Source organism: Hyperolius riggenbachi, chromosome 4, assembly GCF_040937935.1.
Source record: "Hyperolius riggenbachi isolate aHypRig1 chromosome 4, aHypRig1.pri, whole genome shotgun sequence".
In the NCBI taxonomy this organism is placed as follows: Eukaryota; Metazoa; Chordata; class Amphibia; order Anura; family Hyperoliidae; genus Hyperolius; species Hyperolius riggenbachi.
This window is the reverse complement of record NC_090649.1, coordinates 204,945,165-204,969,379: the sequence shown is the minus strand read 5'-3', so window position 1 is coordinate 204,969,379 and position 24,215 is coordinate 204,945,165. Positions and strand designations below refer to the sequence as shown.

At 45.7% G+C, this 24,215-nt stretch overlaps 1 protein-coding gene across 1 annotated transcript in view; it reads left to right on the top strand.

Annotated features, from left to right (window-relative positions):
- Positions 1-24,215, top strand: part of LOC137504748 (intestinal-type alkaline phosphatase 1-like) — a 94,772-nt gene that overhangs the window by 33,761 nt on the left and 36,796 nt on the right. The window contains exons 2-3 of the mRNA XM_068233333.1: positions 10,383-10,499; positions 14,781-14,896. Of these exons, the coding sequence (XP_068089434.1) occupies positions 10,484-10,499; positions 14,781-14,896 (132 nt within the window). The 5' untranslated portion in view covers positions 10,383-10,483. The remainder of the gene's footprint in view (positions 1-10,382; positions 10,500-14,780; positions 14,897-24,215) is intronic.

Here is a 24,215-nt window from a genome sequence, read left to right as displayed (position 1 = left end):
AAGGGGCTCCCTGTCACTCACTCACTCCCTAAAGGGGCTCCCTGTCACTCACTCACTCCCTAAAGGGGCTCCCTGTCACTCACTCACTAGCTAAAGGGGCTCTCTGTCACTCACTCACTAGCTAAAGGGGCTCCCTGTCACTCACTCACTCCCTAAAGGGCCTCCCTGTCACTCACTCACTAGCTAAAGGGGCTCCCTGTCACTCACTCCCTAAAGGGCCTCCCTGTCACTCACTCACTAGCTAAAGGGCCTCCCTGTCACTCACTCACTAGCTAAAGGGGCTCCCTGTCACTCACTCACTAGGTAAAGGGGCTCCCTGGCACTCACTAGCTAAAGGGGCTCCCTGGCACTCACTCACTACCTAAAGGGCCTCACTGTCACTCACTCACTCCCTAAAGGGCCTCCCTGTCACTCACTCACTAGCTAAAGGGGCTCCCTGTCACTCACTCACTAGCTAAAGGGGCTTCCTGTCACTCACTCACTACCTAAAGGGCCTCACTGTCACTCACTCACTCCCTAAAGGGCCTCCCTGTCACTCACTCACTAGCTAAAGGGGCTCCCTGTCACTCACTCACTCCCTAAAGGGGCTCCCTGCCACTCACTCACTCCCTAAAGGGGCTCCCTGTCACTCACTCACTCCCTAAAGGGGCTCCCTTTCACTCACTCACTCACTCACTCACTCACTCACTCACTTACTCACTAGCTAAAGGGGCTCCCTGTCACTCACTCACTAGGTAAAGGGGCTCCCTGGCACTCACTAGCTAAAGGGGCTCCCTGGCACTCACTCAATACTTAAAGGGCCTCACTGTCACTCACTCACTCCCTAAAGGGCCTCCCTGTCACTCACTCACTAGCTAAAGGGGCTCCCTGTCACTCACTCACTAGCTAAAGGGGCTTCCTGTCACTCACTCACTACCTAAAGGGCCTCACTGTCACTCACTCACTCCCTAAAGGGCCTCCCTGTCACTCACTCACTAGCTAAAGGGGCTCCCTGTCACTCACTCACTAGCTAAAGAGGCTCCCTGTCACTCACTCACTCCCTAAAGGGGCTCCCTGTCACTCACTCACTAGCTAAAGGGGCTCCCTGTCACTCACTCACTAGCTAAAGGGGCTTCCTGTCACTCACTCACTACCTAAAGGGCCTCACTGTCACTCACTCACTCCCTAAAGGGCCTCCCTGTCACTCACTCACTAGCTAAAGGGGCTCCCTGTCACTCACTCACTAGCTAAAGAGGCTCCCTGTCACTCACTCACTCCCTAAAGGGGCTCCCTGTCACTCACTCACTCCCTAAAGGGGCTTCCTGTCACTCACTCACTCACTCACTCACTCCCTAAAGGGGCTCCCTTTCACTCACTCACTCACTCACTCACTCACTCACTCACTCACTCACTCACTCACTCACTCCCTAAAGGGGCTCCCTGTCACTCACTCACTCCCTAAAGGGGCTCCCTGTCACTCACTCACTACCTAAAAGGGCTCCATGTCACTCACTACCTAACCTGGGGGTCCCTGTCAGAATCCAGGTGAGAGGTGTCTACCATAATAAGGGGGCATTCTGCCTATTTATGTGAAATGCTGTCTATTTATGTGCCTCATGACTGCTGAATTTGTCTTGTTGGGGGCCTAATGATTGAATTTTTACTTGTTGAGGGCCTCATGATTTGTTGGGAGCCTCAAGATTGCTGAATTTGTCTTGTTGGGGGCCTCATGATTTGTTGGGGGCCTCATGATTTGTTGGGGCCTCATGATTGCTGAATTTGTCTTGTTGGGGGTCTCACGATTGCTGAATTTGTCTTGTTGGGGGCCTCATGATTGCTGAATTTGTCTTGTTGGGGGCCTCATGATTGCTGAATTTGTCTTGTTGGGGGCCTCATGATTGCTGAATTTGCCTTGTTGGGGGTCACATGATTGCTAACTGCGAGACTATGGGAAAAGCTGAATCATTACCATATGAGACAATAGCATTAAACCTACTTTTTTAGCTTTTTTAAACAGAAAATAAAACTGGGAGGTTCTAAAAAAATGATGGAGCACTTCCTCCTTCCGGCTTGAAGGAGGAAGTGCTCGATATCAAGGCTTGCAACGCGTCCATTCGGACACTTGCACCTCGTTGAAACGCTGGGCGGAGAGCGGCGTTCTGGGTAATTAACCCCGCCGCATTTAGCTGCTCAGCTGTGGCAATTAGAGCTAACTTGAATCACGAGTATCCACCGTGGTTATTCGTGATTAATTTGTGGACAGCAAGCCTCCAACTAGCTCTGCCAACATGTAATGGCTACGCACATTTCTCAGTTTGGGGGGGGGGCCCGGACTAATGATTTGTGAGGGGCCCCAAAATTTCTGATGGCGGCCCTGTACTGGGCACATATACCCCAGGCTACATATACTGGGGACACCTATACCCCTGGCTTCATATACTGGGGACATCTATACCCCTGGCTACATATACTGGGGACACCTATACCCCTGGCTACATATACTGGGGACATATACACCTGGCTACATATACTGGGGACACCTATACCCCTGGCTGCATATACTGGGGACACCTATACCCCTGGCTACATATACTAGGGACATATACCCCTGGCTACATATACTGGGGACATATACACCTGGCTAACTAACTTTGATTATCACCTGTTAGGACCTGGTTATAATTTGGCAATAAGTGCAAAGCCAGTTCTTAAAAGAAAACCTGAAGCGAGAGGCATATGGTGGCTGCCATATTTATTTATTTAAAAAATACCAGTAGCCTCGTAGCTCTGGGGCCTGATTCACAAGGCGGTGCTAACAGTTAGCACCCTGGTGAAAAGCCCTTTATCATGCCTAAACTCAGTTTAAGCATGATAAGTTTAGGTGTGATAAGTTTAGGTGTGATAAGTTTAGGCATGTTAAGTTTAGGTGTGATAAGTTTAGGCATGATAAGTTTATGCACCAACTGCGTTAGCACCGCAGTGCACAGCTGATCAAAAGTTTTGCGCTAGCAAAGTCTGGTGCACTTCGCATAGAGTTTAATGGCGCTGCTTTGCGTGCAGGACTTTGCGTGCGATCTAAACTTATCTAAACTTAGCATGCCTAAACTTATCACGCCTAAACTTATCACACCTAAACTTATCATGCCTAAACTGGCTTTTCACCAGTGTGGTGCAAAGGTTATCACGCCTAAAGTCTTTTAGGCGTGATAACTGAGTTATCACCGCTTTGTGAATCAGGCCCCAGATCTCTTTGGCTGCAGCAGTATCTGAATAAACATAAACAAGAATGTGACTAATCTTGTCAGACTTCAGTCATAGCAACCGATCTTCATGCTTGTTCATGGTCTATGCGTATAGACTCAGATCAGCAAGACAGCCAGGGAATCTGCATTGTTTAAAAGGAAAACAATATGGCAGCCTCCATATCTATCTCACTTCGGGTGTACTTTAAGGTTATTAGATCTAAGCAGGAACAATAGGCAAGCACACAAATTTGCTGCCCCACCCTTGCAAGGTATTCCATCATTGCTGAGAGCATATGGATTGGTATTGGCTTATTGAGAGAGACTACAATTTTTTTTTCTGGATCCTACCTCTTGATTACCTAACCTAATTGTTATAATAAGACACTATGCTTATTTAACCACTTAAGGACCAGGGGAATTTCTAATGATCGGTGCTGCGTGGGCTCTACAGCCCGCAGCACCGATCAGGATTACACCAGGGCGATCAGACTTTTCCCCTTTTTTCCCCACTAGGGGGATGTCCTGCTGGGGGGGTCTGATCGCCGCCGGCCATTAGTGAGTAGCGGTGGGGGGCTCTTCAAAGCCCCCCTCCACAGCGTTTTCCACCCTCTCCCCACTTACCTCCCTCCCCTCCTTTCCCTAGGTGGCGCAGGACGGATATCCGTCCTGCGCATTGTAGGATAGGCTTCAGCCTATCATATGCCGGCGATCCCCGGCCACTCAGAGGCCGGGGATCGCCGATCTGCCTTACGGCGCTGCTGCGCAGCAGCGCCGTATGATGTAAACAGCGTGGATTTTTTCCCCGCGTGTTTACATTACGTGTGCGAGCCGCTATCAGCGGCTCGCACACTGTTCACGGTGACACCCTCCGTGAACTGGCATGGAAAGGCCGCTCGTACGAGCAGCCGTTTCCATGCTATACCACTAATGACCAGGCCCCTTAACCCATAAGGCCTTAGAGGGGGGTTCGTCAGAAAACCATTTGTGGAAGATTTATTTCCTAGCATACATACAGAGAATATGAGAACGTGTGGCATCAGTATATAGACCCAGAAGAAGACTCCTGGTGTCTACTACAATTCTCTCACCCAGGACATCAGTCAGTAAGGCAGCTATCTGTACCCAGTAATTATATATGATATCACAAGTCCAGACTATATGGAAAAATGATCCATCCTCCCTTTTACACTTGGTTTAGATCTATCCTGATAAATGGCATGCAACTGAATTGGGGTGCGATAGACTCTGTAAATCAATTTGAGATGTAGGAATTTGTCAACAGCAGAAATCGAAAAACCCTCCATATTGCTGAGGAAGTCTCCCCATTCCGCATCCGACAAAAGATCAACATCAGCCACCCATTTGGCTCTGGCTTTGTCTGATCTAGGAGTAGATAGTGGGGTCAATCTAGCATAGACCTCGGAGAGGGGTCTGTCCAGATTTTCTTGCAGGAGAACATTTTCTAATGGGTCCGACTCCCATGTCCAAGTTCCTGGAAACTGGGTTTGCCATGCATGATAGACTTGGAGATAGTGGAAGAGCATACTATTGGGAAGGTGGTATTTAGTTTTTAATTGGGGGAAAGTGATCAGCACTCCATCTGGGGCAAAGTATATCACCTGTTTAATTGCCCGTGAGGCCCATAACTCTACATCAGGGATGGAAGCAAAATGAGGTAGTTTAAGGTTGCCCCATAGTGGTGTGAAAGGGGAGAGGGTGTTCGGCTTCTGCAAGCCAATGCTACTGATCTCCCAGGCTTTTATGGTGGTTTTCATTGGGACTGTTATGATGGAGTATTTATTCACTCTTCTAAAAGGAAGATTGGTAAGTGATTCTTGGGAGTCTACGATTGCCACTTCCAGTAGCGCTGCCATATTATGTTCGTCCTGGTCAAACCACCACCTCATAGTTACAAGCACCGAGGCCAGGCAGTACTTACATAAATTGGGAAGAGCAAGCCCGCCACCATCAATGGGGAGCTGCAGGTTAGCCAACGACAATCGCGGAACACCCTACCCCCAAATTAAACTAGAGAGGATAAAGTCCACCATCCAGGAGGTAGATTGGGGGATCCAAACTGGTGACTGGCAAAAGACATACAGTGGTTTGCAAAAGTATTTGGCTCTCTTGACGTTTTCCTCATTTTGTCATATTACTGCCACAAACATGAATACATTCTATTGGAATTCCAAATGAAAGACCAATACAAAGTGGTGTACATGTAAGAAGTGGAACAAAAATCATACATGGTTCCAAACATTTAAAAAAAAAAATAGCTGCAAAGTGGGGTGTGCGTAATTATTCAGCCCCCTGAGTCAATAGTTTGTAGAACCACCTTTTGCTGCAATTACAGCTACCAGTCTTTTAGGATTTGTCTCTACCAGCTTTGCACATCTAGAGCCTGAAATCCTTGCCCATTCTTCTTTGCAAAATAGCTCCAGCTCAGTCAGATTAGATGGACAGCATTTGTGAACAGCAGTTTTCAGATCTTGCCACAGATTCTCGATTGGATTTAGATCTGGATTTTGACTGGGCCATGCTAACACATGCATATGTTTTGTTTTAAACCATACCATTGTTGCCCTGGCTTTATGTTTATGGTCGTTGTCCTGCTGGAAGGTGAACCTCTGCCCCAGTCTCAAGTCTTTTGCAGACTCCAAGAGGTTTTCTTCCAAGATTGCCCTGTATTTGGCTGCATCCATCTTCCCATCAACTCTGACCAGCTTTCCTGTCACTGCTGAAGAGAAGCACCCCCAGAGCATGATGCTGCCACCATCATATTTGACAGATGCTTTTCTGTTAACAATGGCTTTCTTGTTGCCACTCTTCCATAAAGGCCAACTTTGGCCAATAGTTGTCCTATGGACAGATTCCCCCACCTTAGCTGTAGATCTCTGCAGCTCGTCCAGAGTCACCATGGGCCTCTTGACTGCACCGCCAGAACATGATGCTGCCACCACCATATTTGACAGTGGGGATGGTGTGTTCAGAGTGATGTGCAGTGTTAGTTTTCTGCCACACATAGCGTTTTGCATTTTGGCCAAAAAGTTCCATTTTGGTCTCATCTGACCAGAGCACCTTCTTCCACATGTTTGCTGTGTCCCCCACATGGCTTGTGGCAAACTGCAAAGGGACTTATTATGCTTTTCTGTTAACAATGGCTTTCTTCTTGCCACTCTTCCATAAAGGCCAACTTTGTGCAGTACACAACTAATAGTTGTCCCATGGACAGATTCCCCCACCTAAGCTGTAGATCTCTGCAGCTTGTCCAGAGTCACCATGGGCCTCTTGACTGCATTTCTGATCAGCGCTCTCCTTGTTCGGCCTGTGAGTTTAGGTGGACGGCCTTGTCTTGGCCATACTCCTTCCATTTCTGAATGATCGCTTGAATAGTGCTCTGTGGGACGTTCAAGGCTTTGGAAATTGTTTTGTAGCGAGCCTGGTTTAAATTTCTCAATAACTTTATCCCTGAACTGCCTGGTGTGTTCTTTGGACTTCATGGTGTTGTTGCTCCCAATATTCTCTTAGACAACCTCTGAGGCCGTCACAGAGCAGCTGTGTTTGTACTGACATTAGATTACACACAGGTGCACTCTATTTAGTCATTAGCACTCATTAGGCAAAGTCGATGGGCAACTGACTGCACTCAGACCAAAGGGGGCTAAATAATTACACACACCACACTTTGCAGTTATTTATTTGTAAAAAATGTTGGGAATCATGTATGATTTTTGTTCCACTTCTCATGTGTACACCACTTTGTATTGGTCTTTCATGTGGAATTCCAATAAAATTGATTCCTGTTTGTGGCAGTAATGTGACAAAATGTGGAAAACCTCAAGGGGGCCCGAATACTTTTGCAAACCACTGTAGTTGAATCTGGGGAGGAAAAGCATCTTGAAGAGATTCACCCGGTCCACTGAAAGTGGCAGGGATTTGCATGATGCAGCCGTACGGGAGAAGCGATCGTCGACTGGTTGAAGATTTAGTGGGAGATATTAGTTAAGGTCTCCATCAACCATTATTCCCAGGTATTTAAAGCTACATACCCATTTAAGTTTAGCGTGAGGAGATGGAAGGTGGTCAGCCCTATCGATAGGGTAAAGCAGGGATTTATCCCAGTTTATGCGGATACCGAGTAAATGCCAAACTGATTAAGGATACATAATGCTGCTGCAAGAGATGGTCCCGCATCACCTAAAAAGAGTAGCATATCGTCCGCGTAAAGCGCCATCTCCTCGATGGGTTTGTATTTTAATGATGAAACTATGAGTAGGTTCTTTGCTGGCTTCCTCAATAACTGAAATCAGAAATGACACACATGAAACAATAAATAACGCACTTAGAAAGGTCAGGACGGAATCACTGAGAAATAACATTTGTGTTACACAGTTCATAGACAAAAATCATTGGTGGGCATACAATAAACTACATAGAAGAAGGTGGATTGGTTAACACCTGAGCCCATGTCACAAGCAACCATTGTGAAGCCTGAGATAAGTGTACTATAAATGCAGAACGTAGGCATTCTCCCTTCTGGAAGAAAAAACTGGGGAGACTGATTTCTGTCAAGCTTACATGGGGTCAATGGACAAGCTAGTGTTATTATAAGCCCTGGTTTTAACCCACCAATTTAATGGCTTCAACGCAGGGCTTGTTATTTTTTAGGCTACGCTAAAATCCCCAAGTTACTATACAAACATAAAAGTAACACAGAATTACTGTATGAGCACTACATATTATTACATTATTTAATGCAAACTTACACTTGCTGAAATAATGTGATAGTTTAAGCATGTAACACGCACTGTGTACAATAAATTAGGTGATCATGCTTTGGTTGGTGTGATAGGTGTAACACTGCTATATTTTACAATTTACATTAGTATTTACTCACAGTAGCTGCACAGTGATTGAATCAATGTCTTTTATATTTTCTTTAGTTTTTATTGTTGCATAAATGCATTTTTTAATTTTACAATGATTGCTGCTTATACTTAAAGGATACCCGAGGTGACATGTGACATGATGAGATAGACATGTCTATGTACAGTACCTAGCACACAAATAACTATGCTGTGTTCCTTTTTTTTATTTCTATGCTTGAAAGAGTTAAATATCAGGTATGTAAGTGGCTGAATCAGTCCTGACTCAGACAGGAAGGGACTGCAGTGTGACCCTCACTGATAAGAAATTCCAACTATAAAACACTTTCCTGGCAGAAAATGGCTTCTGAGAGCAGGAAAGAGATAAAAAGGGTCAATAGTTCATAGATTTTAGTTCTGGAATACTTCAATGAATGTGTCATTGAGCAAAAAAAAATAAAACAGTTAAAACTTAAATAGTAGATTTAAATATAAAATAAAACTGTGGAATATGTTTAAAAGTCATTTTTAGGAGAAGAAAGATAGATACAATTGTTTATTTCATTAGTTTATTTTCGCCTCGGGGGTCCTTTAATTTCAGTAACTGAAGTTTAACTGCTTCTGCTTGATTCCCCGCCATTAAGTGAATGAATTGTCATAGCAACATTATTAAACATTATAATAGGCCTCGCTCTGATCTGCAAGCACCAAAGCCCACTTTCTGGCAAAGAAAAGGGTACTTATCCGTTAGCCGTGCGCATCCGGCAGGTGGCGCTAATTACTATTCCCCCTCCAGGCCGACATGGATAGTAGGGAAAGATGTAACTCTGGTGGAGTTTTGTTGCCACCTGCCGGATGCGCTTGTCTAACGGATAAGTACCAAGAAAAGTATTCTTGTTTGCAGTCAGTGCTGCTTTTACACATAAAGGAGACCGCTGTTATGGGCTTTTCTTCTACTGCTACAATTTTAGTTTTTTCTCGTGAATGCTGCCACTGTGGCAATGATACTACAAGTGTCACTGCGCATAGACAGGAAAAAACAAAACCTACATGTAAAAGGGTATGCCTTTTCTTAGGTGCTTGAGTTCATGTCATGAACAACAATGTAATGTCTAAAATAACAGTGCAATATAGCACATTCCCTCTCTTCACCTTGGTAACCAGATAGCTATCATGCAGGAATGTGAACTTCATCCATTAGTTTATTCCTGCCTGTAGTATGTACTAAAGCAGGGTTTACCAGCCTGTCGTCAAGTACCACCAACAGTACATGTTTTGCAGGAAACCACAAACATTCACAGGTGAGGTAATTAGTGTCTCAGTAGAGCTGATTAACGACCTCTGTTGATTTCTACAAAACATGCACTGTTGGCGGTACATGAGGACAGGGTTGGGAAGCCCTGAACTAGAAGACCCCAACTTGTGGGGACTTGAACTTTGATTCATTTTATAACTGGTTGTAAGGTATTAACCTGAACAAACAAAAGGATAGCATTTCAGTATTAGTTTGTACTTCTGTTAAACGGCATATTTATTGTGGTTTATACAGCTTGTCACAGAGCCTTCTAATTAATATTTTTACTGATAATATTTAGTTTAGTTTAATATCAATATTTGGTACATTTGATCATGCATTGGTATAGCAAATGTTGAGTAGTAGTTTTGTGTAATTCTTTTACGTAAAGGCAGAAGAGGAAGCAGCCCTATTGTACAAGTGTAGCAGTATTACAGGAGCAAGTACCATATTTTCTAGAAAAAGAGGAAGGATAACTTTAAATTAAAAATATTATTAATAATGAAAGATCCTGGGCCCCTGCTCACATTCTTCATCCAGTCCAAAAATAGTTTACCCATTGACTCGCAACCAATCAGAATCCTTGATCTGGGGATCTGCTCAATTTTTACACCTGTTTTGCTCCCGTTTTCTCACAATGGTTTTGAAAAATCCAAGCAACATACTTAAGACAGCAGGTACTAAGCATTATTCTGCAATAAAACATTGATATACAGTATTGGAGATTTTCCATGTAATTTCAGATAAAAGTCGTAGGGAAGATTTAAACCAGAGCAATGATGGAGCAGCTGCTCAGAGTCAGAGCAATGATTCTGATTGGCTGCTCTAGAATTGCACCTGCCTTGCACCAGTTTTTCCGAATTTGCCCCGTGTAGTTTGCCCCTCCAGAAGTCCCAACCACCCCCTCCCCCCCCCTCCCCCCTCCCACTCTCCCCCAAAGTGAGCTCTTTTTTACTTTTATGCTTTTATGTACGATAAACAATTTTTGTTTCTCTCTAGAAGCTGAAAAGACACCGAAGTATTGGAATGACCAAGCCAAGGAAACATTGCAGAAAGCCATCAACCTGAAGCCCATTACTCACAGAGCCAAAAATCTCATCATGTTTCTGGGAGATGGTGAGTACAAATCATATACTAACAGAGAATAAAGAGTGGTGAGGGTGTAACTAAAGGTAAAACAGCCTCTGTGGGGCAAGGTAGGGGGGGGGGGGGTCCTGAGCTTTGGGGGGACCCAGCTAATGGCTTCAATTCATCAAGCATTACCGCATTCGGTAATGCTGAAAACAGCTGACTTTACGGAGCACTTAGTAAAATGTTAATTCATCAAAGCAGTTACCGCATGAGAAGAGGACATTCCTGTGCAGAGAGATAAATTACCGACTTGTTAAGTGATTACCTCAACACATGTCAGTAAAATGTCAGCAAATGTTAATTCATCAAGCTCACAGCATTCGATAACATGTGCGGTGTTTATCTCCAGCTCTCCCCTGTCGATAAGGAGCTTGGAATGCCTTCTCCGTGTGTGACAGGACCATAGAAACCTCCCCTGTCCCCTGCAAGTGCTGCTGCTAGGTTGGCCAGGCTTCTCGGGTGGAACAGACCCCCCCAGGCAGCCAGGGGAGAGAAAAGAATTAAAGTTATTTTCCAGGCACCCTTCTTTTCTAGGCACCCTTCGGTAGTGTAACCCCTTCAGTGCCTGTTTAAATATGCAGGGATGCAAGTGGGAGCTCGTGGCAAAATGACCTAAGCAGGGAATGTGTAATGTTTCTCAGCAGTTCATCTAAGCTGTGGCAAGTAAATAGAAACGTAAGACTAATGAGACAGATTAAGCAAGAGCAGAGGCAGCACAACAAATATAAAAGGCACATTTATAGGGATGTCGGTGCTGTCTCTTTCCTATTGTAATGCCCTCACTGCACGGACCTCTTCGGTAACTTACCGAACAACTACCACATGTGTGAAAATATTGATGAATTAGCACAGTGAAGTGTAAAATACAGAATGCGGTATTTTAAGGACTGGGATTTTGTTATCCTTAAAAAGAGGTGATGTTGTGGCCACACTTGTTATTTCTGGGGGAATAATTGTGGCTACATTTGTCATATGACTCCTTGCAGATAGGCCCCCAATCATTGGGGATCCAAGGAATGTTGAGGTGCCCCATCATTGGAAGTCCCCATCATTTGTAGTTACTCCCCTGAGTGCTGTGCACACAAATCTAAGGGGAAGCCTTAAGGTGGACCCAAATTCAAAAAAAAAATATTTCAGAAATAAAATCTATTTTCTAACTTATAATAATAAATAGCAACCTTTTTTCAGCTGCATGATGACAAATATAAAATATTTTACATTTATTCGAGGAACCCCTCCCTTCCTTTCATATTGCCGGGACAGAATCCGGCAGACTGGTGGAGGAGATAAAAACAAAAACAAAACACAGGCTGCTACTGATGATGTCACAGTGGAGGTGATCTCAGCCTGTGTGAGATTTCACATGGACGATGCCCCTGTGAGGGAGGGTAGCTAATAACAAACACACCCATGATCTAAAACCTCCTACTAAGCTCAGAAGTAATGGCTGTCACCTGTATAACCCTGGTTATGAAAAGAGAGGGTGAAAAGCATGCACTGAAATGCTCATAGGCTTGAAGGAGTTTTTATTTATCTTTGTATGTGTCAGAGTGGTGCAACTAAATATTTTGAACTTAAAAAAATGTTTGGTTTGGTTCCGCTTTAAGTTATACAGCACAGGCTTCTCATCCATGCATAGTCCAGTATAAGACTGTCAGTGATGCACTGCTTTCCATCACACAGTTCTGGCCCTTAAATGAAACCTGAAGTTAAAGGGAAATGGAGGCTTAAATATTTATTTAATTTAAACATTGCCTGGCGTTCCCATAGTCCCTTAACACACATGCAGATCAGATGTTTCTGACAAGATTAGCTGCATGCTTGTTTCAGGTGTAATTCAGACACTACTCCAGCCAAAGAGATCATCGGGACAGCCAGGAAATTGGTATGTTTAAAAGGAAATAAATGTCAGCATCCATATATCCGTCACTGCAGGTTCCCTTAAATCTTCCATTTAATCAGGGGAGGACTGGGACATTTTGGGAAAACACAAACTAGAGGCCCGTGTTTATGGCAGCCTCAGCCCAAATGGCATCACCATGCGCCCCACTTTCTATATGCCGATAGTCACATGGGGCGCCCATGGAGAAATACAGCAAGGACACTTTCAGGACAGTGTGACAGGTAAAGTATAATTGCACAGGCATTGGGGGTCACATAAAACATTTGGAGAGACGACATCATGTCCATTGTTCGTGATTATCGCAAGCCGTTACATATCAGGGCCGCCATCAGAAATGTTGGGGTCCCTCACACATCATCAGGCCTGCCCCCCCCCCCTCCCACATCATCAGGCCTGGGCCTCCCCTCCCTGGGTCCACCCACTGGTTGCTCTTCCCACCCACTAGCCACCCCACCCCCATGTCCGTGCACGAAGTGCGCTGCGGCGAAAAATGTGCATGGCTATGACACTGAAGAAAGCGGCATGCACAGCGTGATTTGGCAAAAAGTGGGCGTGATCATGACATGTTGTGGGTGGAGCCAAATACTGGCAAAATACAGGTAGGAACTTGGAGATAGGAACTTGTAGGTCCGTCCTTATCTTTTATCTGTTCTCTTTTGTTCCCCTCTTCTCTTCCTGTGCCTCTTTTGTCCCCCTCTGTCTCACCTCAGTTTGTGCCTCTTTTGTGTCCCTAAGTGTGACCTCATGTTCCCATCTCATCTCTTTTCTCCCTGTGCCTTTTTTGTCCGCCTCTGTTCTTCCTGTGCCTCTTTTATCCCCCTGTGTTACCTCTTGTCCCCTTCTGTCTTAGCTCGTCCCTCTGCCCTAGCCAGGTGTAGGTGCCCCCAGTATAGGCATCCAGGCATAGGTGGTGCCCCAGTATAGGTAGTCTGGTGTAGATGCCCCAGTATAGCTGGTGCCCCAGTATAGGCCAGCAAGATACAGGTTCCCCCAGTATAGGTATTCAACTATTGGTGGTGCCACGGTATAGGTAGCCTGGTATGGGTGGTGCACCAGTATAGGTTAGCCAGGTACAGGTACCCCCAGTATAAGTAGCAAGCTATAGGCGCCCCAGTATAAGTAGCCAAGTATAGGTGGTGCCCAAGGAGATGTAGCCAGGTACAGGTGGTTCCCCAGTATAGTTAACCAAATATAGGTGGTGCACCAGTATAGGTAGCCAGGTATAGGTGGTGCACCAGTATAGATAGCTAGGTATAGGTGGTGCCCCAGTATAGGTAGCCAGGTATATGTGGTGGCCCAGTATAAGTAGCCTGTAGCCAGATATAGGTGGTGCCGCGGTATAGAAAGTCTGCTGTAGCAGGCTCACTCATCTGCTCCCCATGTTCAAGTGCTGATGTCACTCTTCTCTCAGTGCTGGAATGCGGTGTACTGGTTAGTGAGCCAAAGGTCTACAGCCAGCACATGCTGCCCTTCCAGCGCTTTGGGAGGGCTCAGGGCCACCAGAAGCCCTTGGCCCCTCACTGCAGTGTCAGTTGTCCCCCCGCCCCCCCCCCGATGGCTGCCCTGCATATTTGCACCCGATCAACCACATCAGCCTGAGATTTCCCAGCATCTTAGATTCAACCATTTTCCGCCCGAAATCAGTCAAATCATTGATTTTCATCCAATTCGATAGTAATTATCTAAACATTTGGTTGATTGCCGAGTCGACAGATGTATGGCCTCCTTAATTTCCCAAGCCTCCCCCCCCCCCCCCACACACACACTTATGTCCAAAGACGTACTGTCCCTTCAAAAGAGGGACATTTGGGAGCTATAATGGTGAGATAGCAGACATAGTTTTTTTTTCTATGGACCCTGCAGGCAAGCCTCTGCTCTGCATCATGCTGTGTACATTTACCAGCTTACCCGCCCTCTAATTGCTCTGTAATTGCACTTTTTTTTCCTTCAGCCAGCCTAGTGTTTCACATTGCCTTTTACAAAAACCTAAATGCAGCAGACCCTGCACCAGCCCTAAATCATTAAATGAGTGGCAGCTTGACCCTCTGGCCAGTCCTCCCCTGCATTTAATCTTCCTTCTAGAAAGATGCTGTTTAGTGACAATGCCTTGTACAATGTTTATTATTATCAATCTGTCCACTGAGCTGCTATCCTTTGTGACCATCTGTGCTTTATCAAATATTCAGTATAAAAATGTCTCACTCTATTTTGTCTACTGTATTCGTTTGACATCTCTACAGTACATACTTCTATTGGTTAGGTCTAAAAATCTGCAATATTAAAACTCATTCTGCTCTGCCAATGAAGTAAATGCCTTTCTTGTATGTGTTTTGTTCTTGTGATACATCTGTGATTTGTTGCAGGAATGGGTGTCCCCACTTTAAGTGCAGCTCGCATATACCAGGGACAACTGGCAGGTCAAAGTGGAGAAGAAAATACAATGGAGATGGAGACATTTCCCTACGTTGCTCTCTCAAAGGTAATCAGTAAGACCCAAGTCTAGCGTGCAAGCATCTAGTTGTCTTTACCTGCTCAAACAAAACACACTATAAAAACATATGGAGCAACCAGTATAAGCATAGTGACACAGCACTGTTTATGATCACTGTCACTGGCATTAGCTTGCAATCCATATACTGTAGATGTTTAATGCAGCCTTGGTCCCCTCCTGCTTCAAAGAAGACCTGAACTGAGGGACATGGAGGTTGACATATTTATTTCCTTTTAAACGGTGCATATTGCCTGGCTGTCCTTGTTATTCTCTGCCTCTAACACTTTAAACCAGGGGTGCCCACACTTTTTCGGCTCGCGAGCTGTTTTAAAATTTGATGAGTCCAGAAAATCTACCAACATTTAGGTAGCTAGGTATAGGTGCCTTCAGTATAGGTAGATAGGTATAGATGCCTTCTGTATAGATAGCTAAGTGTAGGGGCCTTCTGTATAGGTAGTCAGGTATGGCAGTTAGGTGTAGTTGCCCTCAGTATATATAACTACGTGTAGGGTCCTTCTGTATAGGTAGCCAGGTTTAGCAATTAGGTGTAGTTGCCCTCAGTATATATAGCTAGGTGTAGGGTCCTTCTGTATAGGTAGCCAGGTTTAGCAGTTAGGTGTAGTTGCCCTCAGTATATATAGCTAGGTGTAGGGTCCTTCTGTATATGTAGCCAGGTATAGTGTAGTTAGGTGTAGGGGAGTTCTGTATAGGTAGCCAGGTATAGTGTTGTTAGGTGTAGGGGCATTCTGGATAGGTAGCCACGTATAGTATAGCTAGGTGTAGGGGCATTCTAGATAGGTAGCCAGGTATAGTGTAGATAGGTGTAGGGGCATTCTGGATAGGTAGCCAGGTATAGTGTAGCTAGGTGTAGGGATGTTATGGGTAGGTAGCCAGGTATAGTGTAGTTAGGTGTAGTGGCATTCTGTATAGATAGCCAGGTATAGCATAGCTAGGTGTAGGAGCCTTCTGTATATGTAGCCAGGTATAGTGTAGTTAGGTGTAGGGGCGTTCTGGATAGGTAGCCAGGTATAGTGTAGCTAGGTGTAGGGGCCTTCTGTATATGTAGCCAGGTATAGTGTAGTTAGGTGTAGGGGCGTTCTGGATAGGTAGCCAGGTATAGTGTAGCTAGGTGTAGGGGCGTTTTGGATAGGTAGCCAGGTATAGTGTAGTTAGGTGTAGGGGTATTCTGGATAGGTAGCCAGGTATTGTGTAGCTAGGTGTAGGGGCGTATTGGATAAGTAGCCAGGTATAGTGTAGCTAGGTGTAGGGGCGTTCTGGATAGGTAGCCTGGTATAGTGTAGCTAGGTGTAGGGACGTTCTGGATAGGTAGCCAGGTATAGTGTCGCTAGGTGTAGGGGCATTCTGGATAGGTAGCCAGGTATAGTGTAGCTAGGTGTAGGGACGTTATGGGTAGGTAGCCAGGTATAGTGTAGTTAGGTGTAGTGGCATTCTGTATAGGTAGCCAGGTATAGCATAGCTAGGTGTAGGAGCCTTCTGTATATGTAGCCAGGTATAGTGTAGTTAGGTGTAGGGGCGTTCTGGATAGGTAGCCAGGTATAGTGTAGCTAGGTGTAGGAGCCTTCTGTATATGTAGCCAGGTATAGTGTAGTTAGGTGTAGGGGCGTTCTGGATAGGTAGCCAGGTATAGTGTAGCTGGGTGTAGGGGCGTTTTGGATAGGTAGCCAGGTATAGTGTAGTTAGGTGTAGGGGTATTCTGGATAGGTAGCCAGGTATTGTGTAGCTAGGTGTAGGGGCGTTTTGGATAAGTAGCCAGGTATAGTGTAGCTAGGTGTAGGGGCGTTCTGGATAGGTAGCCTGGTATAGTGTAGCTAGGTGTAGGGGCGTTCTGGATAGGTAGCCAGGTATAGTGTCACTAGGTGTAGGGGCATTCTGGATAGGTAGCCAGGTATTGTGTAGCTAGGTGTAGGGGCGTTCTGGATAGGTAGCAAGGTATAGCATAGCTAGGTGTAGGGGCGTTCTTAATAGGTAGCCAGGTATAGTGTGGATCGGTGTCGGGGCATTCTGGATAGGTAGCCAGGTATAGTGTAGATCGGTGTAGGGGCGTTCTGGATAGGTAGCCAGATATAGTGTAGCTAGGTGCAGGGCCTTTCTGGATAGGTAGCCAAGAATAGTGTAGCTAGGTGTAGGGGCGTTCTGGATAGGTAGCCAGGTATAGTGTAGCTAGGTGTAGGGGCCTTCTGGATAGGTAGCCAGATATAGTGTAGCTAGGTGTAGGGGCGTTCTGGATAGGTAGCCAGGTATAGTGTAGTTAGGTGTAGGGGCGTTCTAGAAAGGTAGCCAGGTATAGTGTAGTTAGGTGTAAGGGCGTTCTGGATAGGTAGCCAGGTATAGTGTAGCCAGGTGTAGGGGCATTCTGGATAGGTAGCCAGGTATAGTGTAGCTAGGTGTAGGGGCGTTCTGGATAGGTAGCCAGGTATACTGTAGTTAGGTGTAAGGGCGTTCTGGATAGGTAGCCAGGTATAGTGTAGCTAGGTGTAGGGGCGTTCTGGATAGGTAGCCAGGTATAGTGTAGTTAGGTGTAGGGGCCTGGGCCACTTACCTCTCTCCAGTTCCAGTGGCGGTGTTTGGGGCTCGTCCTGGTCTCCCCTCCTTCAGACGTGGATGGCTGGAGTGCAGATGGGCGGCTGAAGGAACTCTCTGGTGGGTGAAGGGGGGCGGGGGCAGCGTGCGAGGATGCAGTGTGCCCAGCACCGCCCCCAGCTATGACGTTGCGGCTTCCTCCTCTCCTGCTGCACCGCCTCTCTCCTATTGGCCACCTCTCCTCTCCGCCTCTTCCGATTGGCCAGCGGCCGGCAGCAGAATCCGACAGCTGCCGGCTACAAAATTTAATGTGACATGGCCAAATGGCCGCATTCTACCAAATAGGCGGTCGCGATCTACCGGTAGAATCATTAACAGACGTCCACAACATCATAAAGTAAACAAAATCTCCAGCTCCATGTTAAATAACAATAATCTTTATTAAGGAAATAATGCTTTAAAAATTTTTAAAAAATTCACACAGGTAGAGCCACAGAGTGCGGACAATATCACCAGTTTACATATATAATAAATATCCCAGGGTAAGAAGGACAAACCCTTCTGTTATACAATAGATCGCGCTCGACCTATTAGGCACCCTGGCTTTAAACCATATAGACTCTGAACAAGCAAGAAGATCAGATGGTTCTGACTGGGTAACCCACGTGCTTGTTTCAGTTGTGTGATCCAGACACTACTTCAGCCAAGGGGATCAGCAGGACTGCCAGTCTGCCAGGAAACTAGTATTGTTTAAAATGAAATAAATATGACAGCCTCCATATCCCTCTCTGTTTAGATGTCCTTTAAAGTGTTAAAGCGTTCTTTATCAGCTAAATGTTATCCCTAAACTTGCTATTCATCTACAGAGGCTTTTTTATTCCTAGAAGTTTTGTTTTTTGTTTTATGTGGGATACAATATATACTACAATATTTATTGAGAATGTTTTTAAATGTTTGCCATTTCTCTGAAATGTCCTTTCCTTGAAGAATACTATCCCAGTCCACCAAACTTAGTATATGCCCGAGTTGTTTAACCACCCTGGCGTTCTATTTCCCCAGGATTTCCATGCAAAATGTGGTACAATTAATTTTCAGAACCTTTTTTTCTGTAATGTAACAAAATGAGTCAAGCAAGAGTTTAGTATACATTATGAGAATAATAAAAGTGTCAAACACAAATTCCTGTCAAAAATAAAATAACATTTATTAATGACAAACAGAAATAGCTTGCTTTTTAATTGCAGAAATATACAGAAAATGCAGAAATAAATATTTGAAGGCAGAAAAAAAATACAGTACAGAGGTTTACTCCTAAAACACCTCCTTTGTGTGGTACACTTTGAAGCAGCAAGGGATTGCACAAAGTGCAACATCGCAGTCCGGGCAATAAGTGCGGGTCTCCTTGCGCATTTTTTTCCCGTCAGGGTCTTTTTTGGCGCAGCAGACCGAACACCTTTTTGTAGGTTGTAGCTTGCTTGTGGTCGGTGGCAAATATTCCACAAAGTGGTGTCCATTCAGTCTCTCCGGATTCACAATATAGGATGCTCTGCGCTCAAATCTACTTGACTCCAGTGGGGGGTGTTTCAGATAGATTTTTTGCATAACTGCCACACAAAATCATGATGAACAACAGGCCTGTCACTGTTTTTCTTGAAGAAGACATATGAATTCCAAAGGCATTGTTCAAGGAGGTGCCTGAAATTTTTTTTATAATTTTTTTTTGCTGTTTGCGGACAGCTGGATAAAAGGTCATGGCCGCACGATTAGCTCGACAGTCTTTGCTGTGTTAAGTACCAGCCTGTTCTCCTTGCACCAGTTGCAAATTCTCTCCACCTGCTGACAGTACTCCTGGACGTTATTCTTAGTGACAAGGCCCTCAATGGTGGTGTCATCGGCGAACTTGATGACCTTGACTGAGTCTGCCTCCGATCTGCAATTGTTCGTGTAGAGGGAGAACAGTAGCGGAGACAGCACGCAGCCTTGAGGTGCCCCTGTGTTTGTTGTCACTGCTTGGGAGCAGATGTTGTTTAGCCTTACGACTTGGGACCTGTTGGTGAGAAAGTCCATGATCCACAGGCGTAGGTTTGAGTGAACACCAAGTGCAGCTAGGTCTTCTTGAAGTATGCGCGGACAGATAGTGTTGAAAGCCGAGCTAAAGTCAAGGAGAAGTATTCTGACATAAGTGTTTGGCCTTTCGAGGTGGTCATTGATGAGCTCCATGCAGCTATTAATTGCGTCATCGGTGGACCTGTTTGCTCTGTAGGCAAACTGGTAGCGGTCCAGTAGGGGCGAAGTGGAGAGCTTGAGGTAGGCTAGGACCGCACGCTCCAGGGTTTTCATAATGACAGACGTCAGGGCCACAGGCCTGAAGTTGTTAGGGTCCGCGACCCCCTGCTTTTTTGGAACAGGTATGATGGATGACATCTTGAAGCAGGTGGGAACCTTGCTTTCCTGCAGTGACTTGGTGAAGATGTCGCAGAGGATGGGAGCAAGTTGTTGACAGCAGGTTTTCAGGCAGGCTGGAGATACGCCGTCGGGGCCGGAGGCTTTCCTGGTGCTTAGCGTTGATAGGAGGCGCAGAACGTCGGCCTCGCTCACCGCCAAAGGTGTGGGCTGATTCGGGATGTTGCTCGTAGGGCCTGGAGCAGAGGTGGTCGATACCAGACGCCCCTCCCGTGCCGAGTTCTCAAACCTGCAATAGAATCTAGTAAGTTCCTCAGCTAGTTTGAGGCTGGGTGCTGCATGTGTAGGTTAGGGCTTGTAGTTAGTGACGGCCTTCAGCCCCTTCTATACAGCCCTAGTGTCCATAGATCGCAGGTCACATTTGTAATACTAGTCACTGCATACCTGTTCAGGGTACCTGTGTGTGTGACAGCTGCACATTTATAATACCAGTCCGTGCATACCTGTTAACTGCACCAATGTGACAGCTGCACATTGTTTTGTAATACCAGTCACTGCATACCATTCACTGCACCTGTGTGACTGCACATTGCATTAGTCAAGTCAGTGCATACCTTTCACTTCATCCCCCCGATATGGACAAAACAACAGGCAGAGGCAGAGCCAGAGGCAGGTCTGTTCAAGGTCATGCTGACGTGATTTCGTGCGGCCCTGGACCAAAGTACAGTGCTCAGAAGAAGGCACGTCCCATCAACTACCAAGATTGTCAGGACGTGGTTGACTATTTAACACAAAACACCTCATCTTCCGCAGCCACCTCCACTCCGCCTCTCACCTTGAGCGGTTCCTGCTCCTCTGCCCACAGCAGCAGCCAGGTGTGTGTGAGGGAAATCTTTGAGCGGAAGATGTCTGCCAGTCACCCCCTTGCCCGGCGTCTGACAGCTGGCTTGGCGGAACTGATAGCTCGCCAGCTGTTACCATACCAGCTGGTGGACTCTGAGGCCTTCCGAAAATTTGTGGCCATTGGGACACCGCAGTGGAAGATACCAGGCCACAATTATTTCTCAAAAAAGGCGATACCCAAACTGTACCATGAAGTTGAAAGTCACGTGGTGTCATCTATGGCACACAGCGTTGGGTCAAGGGTCCATCTGACCACGGATGCCTGGTCTGCCAAGCACAGTCAGGGCAGGTACATTACTTACACAGCCCTTTGGGTCAACCTGGTGACCGCTGGCAAGCAGGGAGTACTTGGCTGTGCAGCGGACCTAGTTGTGACACCTACAAGGCTTGCAGGCAGGCCTGCTGCCACCTCCTCTCCTTCTCCTCCTACTCCTCCTGCTACATTCTCTTCACTTTCCTCCTCCTCCTTGGCTGAGTGGCAATTCAACTTTACTGGTGCTGTGATCTCCTCTCCAGCTACACAGCCCCAGCTCCTTAGGCCTATGCTGCATGCCAGGTACGACGGTGTCACGCCATCTTAGACATGTCTTGCCTCAAAGTGGAGAGTCACACTGGAGCAGCTCTCCTGGCTGCTCTTAACAAACAGGTGGATCAGTGGCTGACCCCGCACCAACTGGAGATCGGCACGTGGTGTGTGACAATGGCAGCAATCTCATTTCGGCTTTCAATTTGGGAAGATTGACTCATGTACCCTGCATGGCGCATGTGCTGAATCTAATAATTCAGAGATTTGTGTGTAAGTACCCTGGCTTACAGGACATCCTGAAGCAGTCTAGGAAGGTGTATGGGCATTTCAGGCGGTCTTACACGGCCATGGCATGCTTGGCCGACATTCAGCGGAGAAACAACTTGCCGGTGAGGCACTTGATTTGCGATAGCCCGACTCGCTGTAATTCAACGCTCCTGATGTTTGACCATCTGCTACAACAAGAGAAAGCAGTCAACCAGTATCTCTACTGGTTGACGGCTCTGGGGAGATTGGCATGTTCTGGCCGAAGTACTGGACACTCATGCAAAATGCCTGCAGACTCATGCCGCCATTTGAGGAGGTGACAAACAAAGGTAAGTCGCAGTGAAGGCGCCATCAGCCACTTGATCCCATATGCCGTGCGTAGAGTGGTGGATAAAGCTGTGGAGGAGTGTGAACAGGACCAGTTACAGGAACAGGAGGAAGAGTGGTGGGATCAATTCTCAGCAGAACCAGATGTTTCCTCAACACCTGCGGCAGCACAGAGGGGGGGAGGAGGAGGAGGAGTCGTGTGGGGAAGAGGAGTCAGATGATGAGGAAGATGTTTTTTTTTTGAGGAGGAGGAGGTGGAAGAACAACGGCAGCAGACGTCGCAGGGGTCTTGTGCTGCTTAACTTTCCCGTGGTATTCTTCGTGGCTGGAGGGAGGAGGAGAACTTACCTGACATCACTAAGAAAGAGCAAGAGGAGATGGATAGTACGTCTTCATCCAAATTTGTGTTGTGCAGATGGCGGCTTTCATGCTGTCCAGCCTGTTGAGGGACCCCCGTATAAAAAAACTCAAGGGAATGACCTGTACTGGGTGGCCACACTACTAGACCCTCGGTATAAGCACAAAGTGGTGGAGATGTTACCAACTCACCTGAAGGTAGAAAGGTTGCAGCACTTGCAGAACAAGCTGGCAACTATGCTTTACAGTGCGTTTAACCACTTGAGGACCTAGGGCTTTCTACCCCTTAAGGACCGGCCACTTTTTTTCCATTCAGACCACTGCAGCTTTCACGGTTTATTGCTCGCTCATACAACCTACCACCTAAATGAATTTTGGCTCCTTTTCTTGTCACTAATAAAGCTTTCTTTTGGTGCTATTTAATTGCTCCTGCGATTTTTACTTTTTATTATATTCAGCAAAAAAGACATGAATTTTGGCAAAAAAATGATTTTTTTAACTTTCTGTGCTGACAGTTTTCAAATAAAGTAAAATTTCTGTATACATGCAGCGCGAAAAATGTGGACAAACATGTTTTTGATAAAAAAAAACCCATTCAGCGTATATTTATTGGTTTGGGTAAAAGTTATAGCGTTTACAAACTATGGTGCAAAAAGTGAATTTTCCCATTTTCAAGCATCTATGACTTTTCTGACCCCCTGTCATGTTTCATGAGGGGCTAGAATTCCAGGATAGTATAAAAACCCCCAAATGACCCCATTTTGGAAAGAAGACATCCCAAAGTATTCACTGAGAGGCATAGTGAGTTCATAGAAGATATTATTTTTTGTCACAAGTAAGCGGAAAATGACACTTTGTGAGGGAAAAAAAAAAAAAAAAAAGTTTCCATTTCTTCTAACTTGCACCAAAAAAAAATGAAATCTGCCACAGACTCACCATACCCCTCTCTGAATACCTTGAAGGGTCTACTTTCCAAAATGGGGTCATTTGTGGGGTGTGTTTACTGTCCTGACATTTTGGGGGGTGCTAAATTGTAAGCACCCCTGTAAAGCCTAAAGGTGCTCATTGGACTTTGGACCCCTTAGCGCAGTTAGGCTGCAAAAAAGTGCCACACATGTGGTATTGCCGTACTCAGGAGAAGTAGTGTAATGTGTTTTGGGGTGTATTTTTACACATACCCATGCTGGGTGGGAGAAATATCTCTGTAAATGACAATTTGTTAATTTTTTTTACACACAATTGTCCATTTACAGAGATATTTCTCCCACTCAGCATGGGTATGTGTAAAAATACACCACAAAACACATTATACTACTTCTCCTGAGTACGGCGATACCACATGTGTGGCACTTTTTTGCACCCTAACTGCGCTAAAGGGCCCAAAGTCCAATGAGTACCTTTAGGATTTCACAGGTCATTTTGAGAAATTTCGTTTCAAGACTACTCCTCACGGTTTAGGGCCCCTAAAATGCCAGGGCAGTATAGGAACCCCACAAATGACCCCATTTTAGAAAGAAGACACCCCAAGGTATTCCGTTAGGAGTATGGCGAGTTCATAGAAGATTTTATTTTTTGTCACAAGTTAGCGGAAAATGACACTTTGTGAAAAAACACAATTAAAATCAATTTCCGCTAACTTTTGACAAAAAATAAAATCTTCTATGAACTCACCATACTCCTAACGGAATACCTTGGGGTGTCTTCTTTCTAAAATGGGGTCAGTTGTGGGGTTCCTATACTGCCCTGGCATTTTAGGGGCCCTAAACCGTGAGGAGTAGTCTTGAAACGAAATTTCTCAAAATGACCTGTGAAATCCTAAAGGTACTCATTGGACTTTGGGCCCTTTAGCGCAGTTAGGGTGCAAAAAAGTGCCACACATGTGGTATCGCCATACTCGGGAGAAGTAGTACAATGTGTTTTGGGGTGTATTTTTACACATACCCATGCTGGGTGGGAGAAATACCTCTGTAAATGGACAATTGT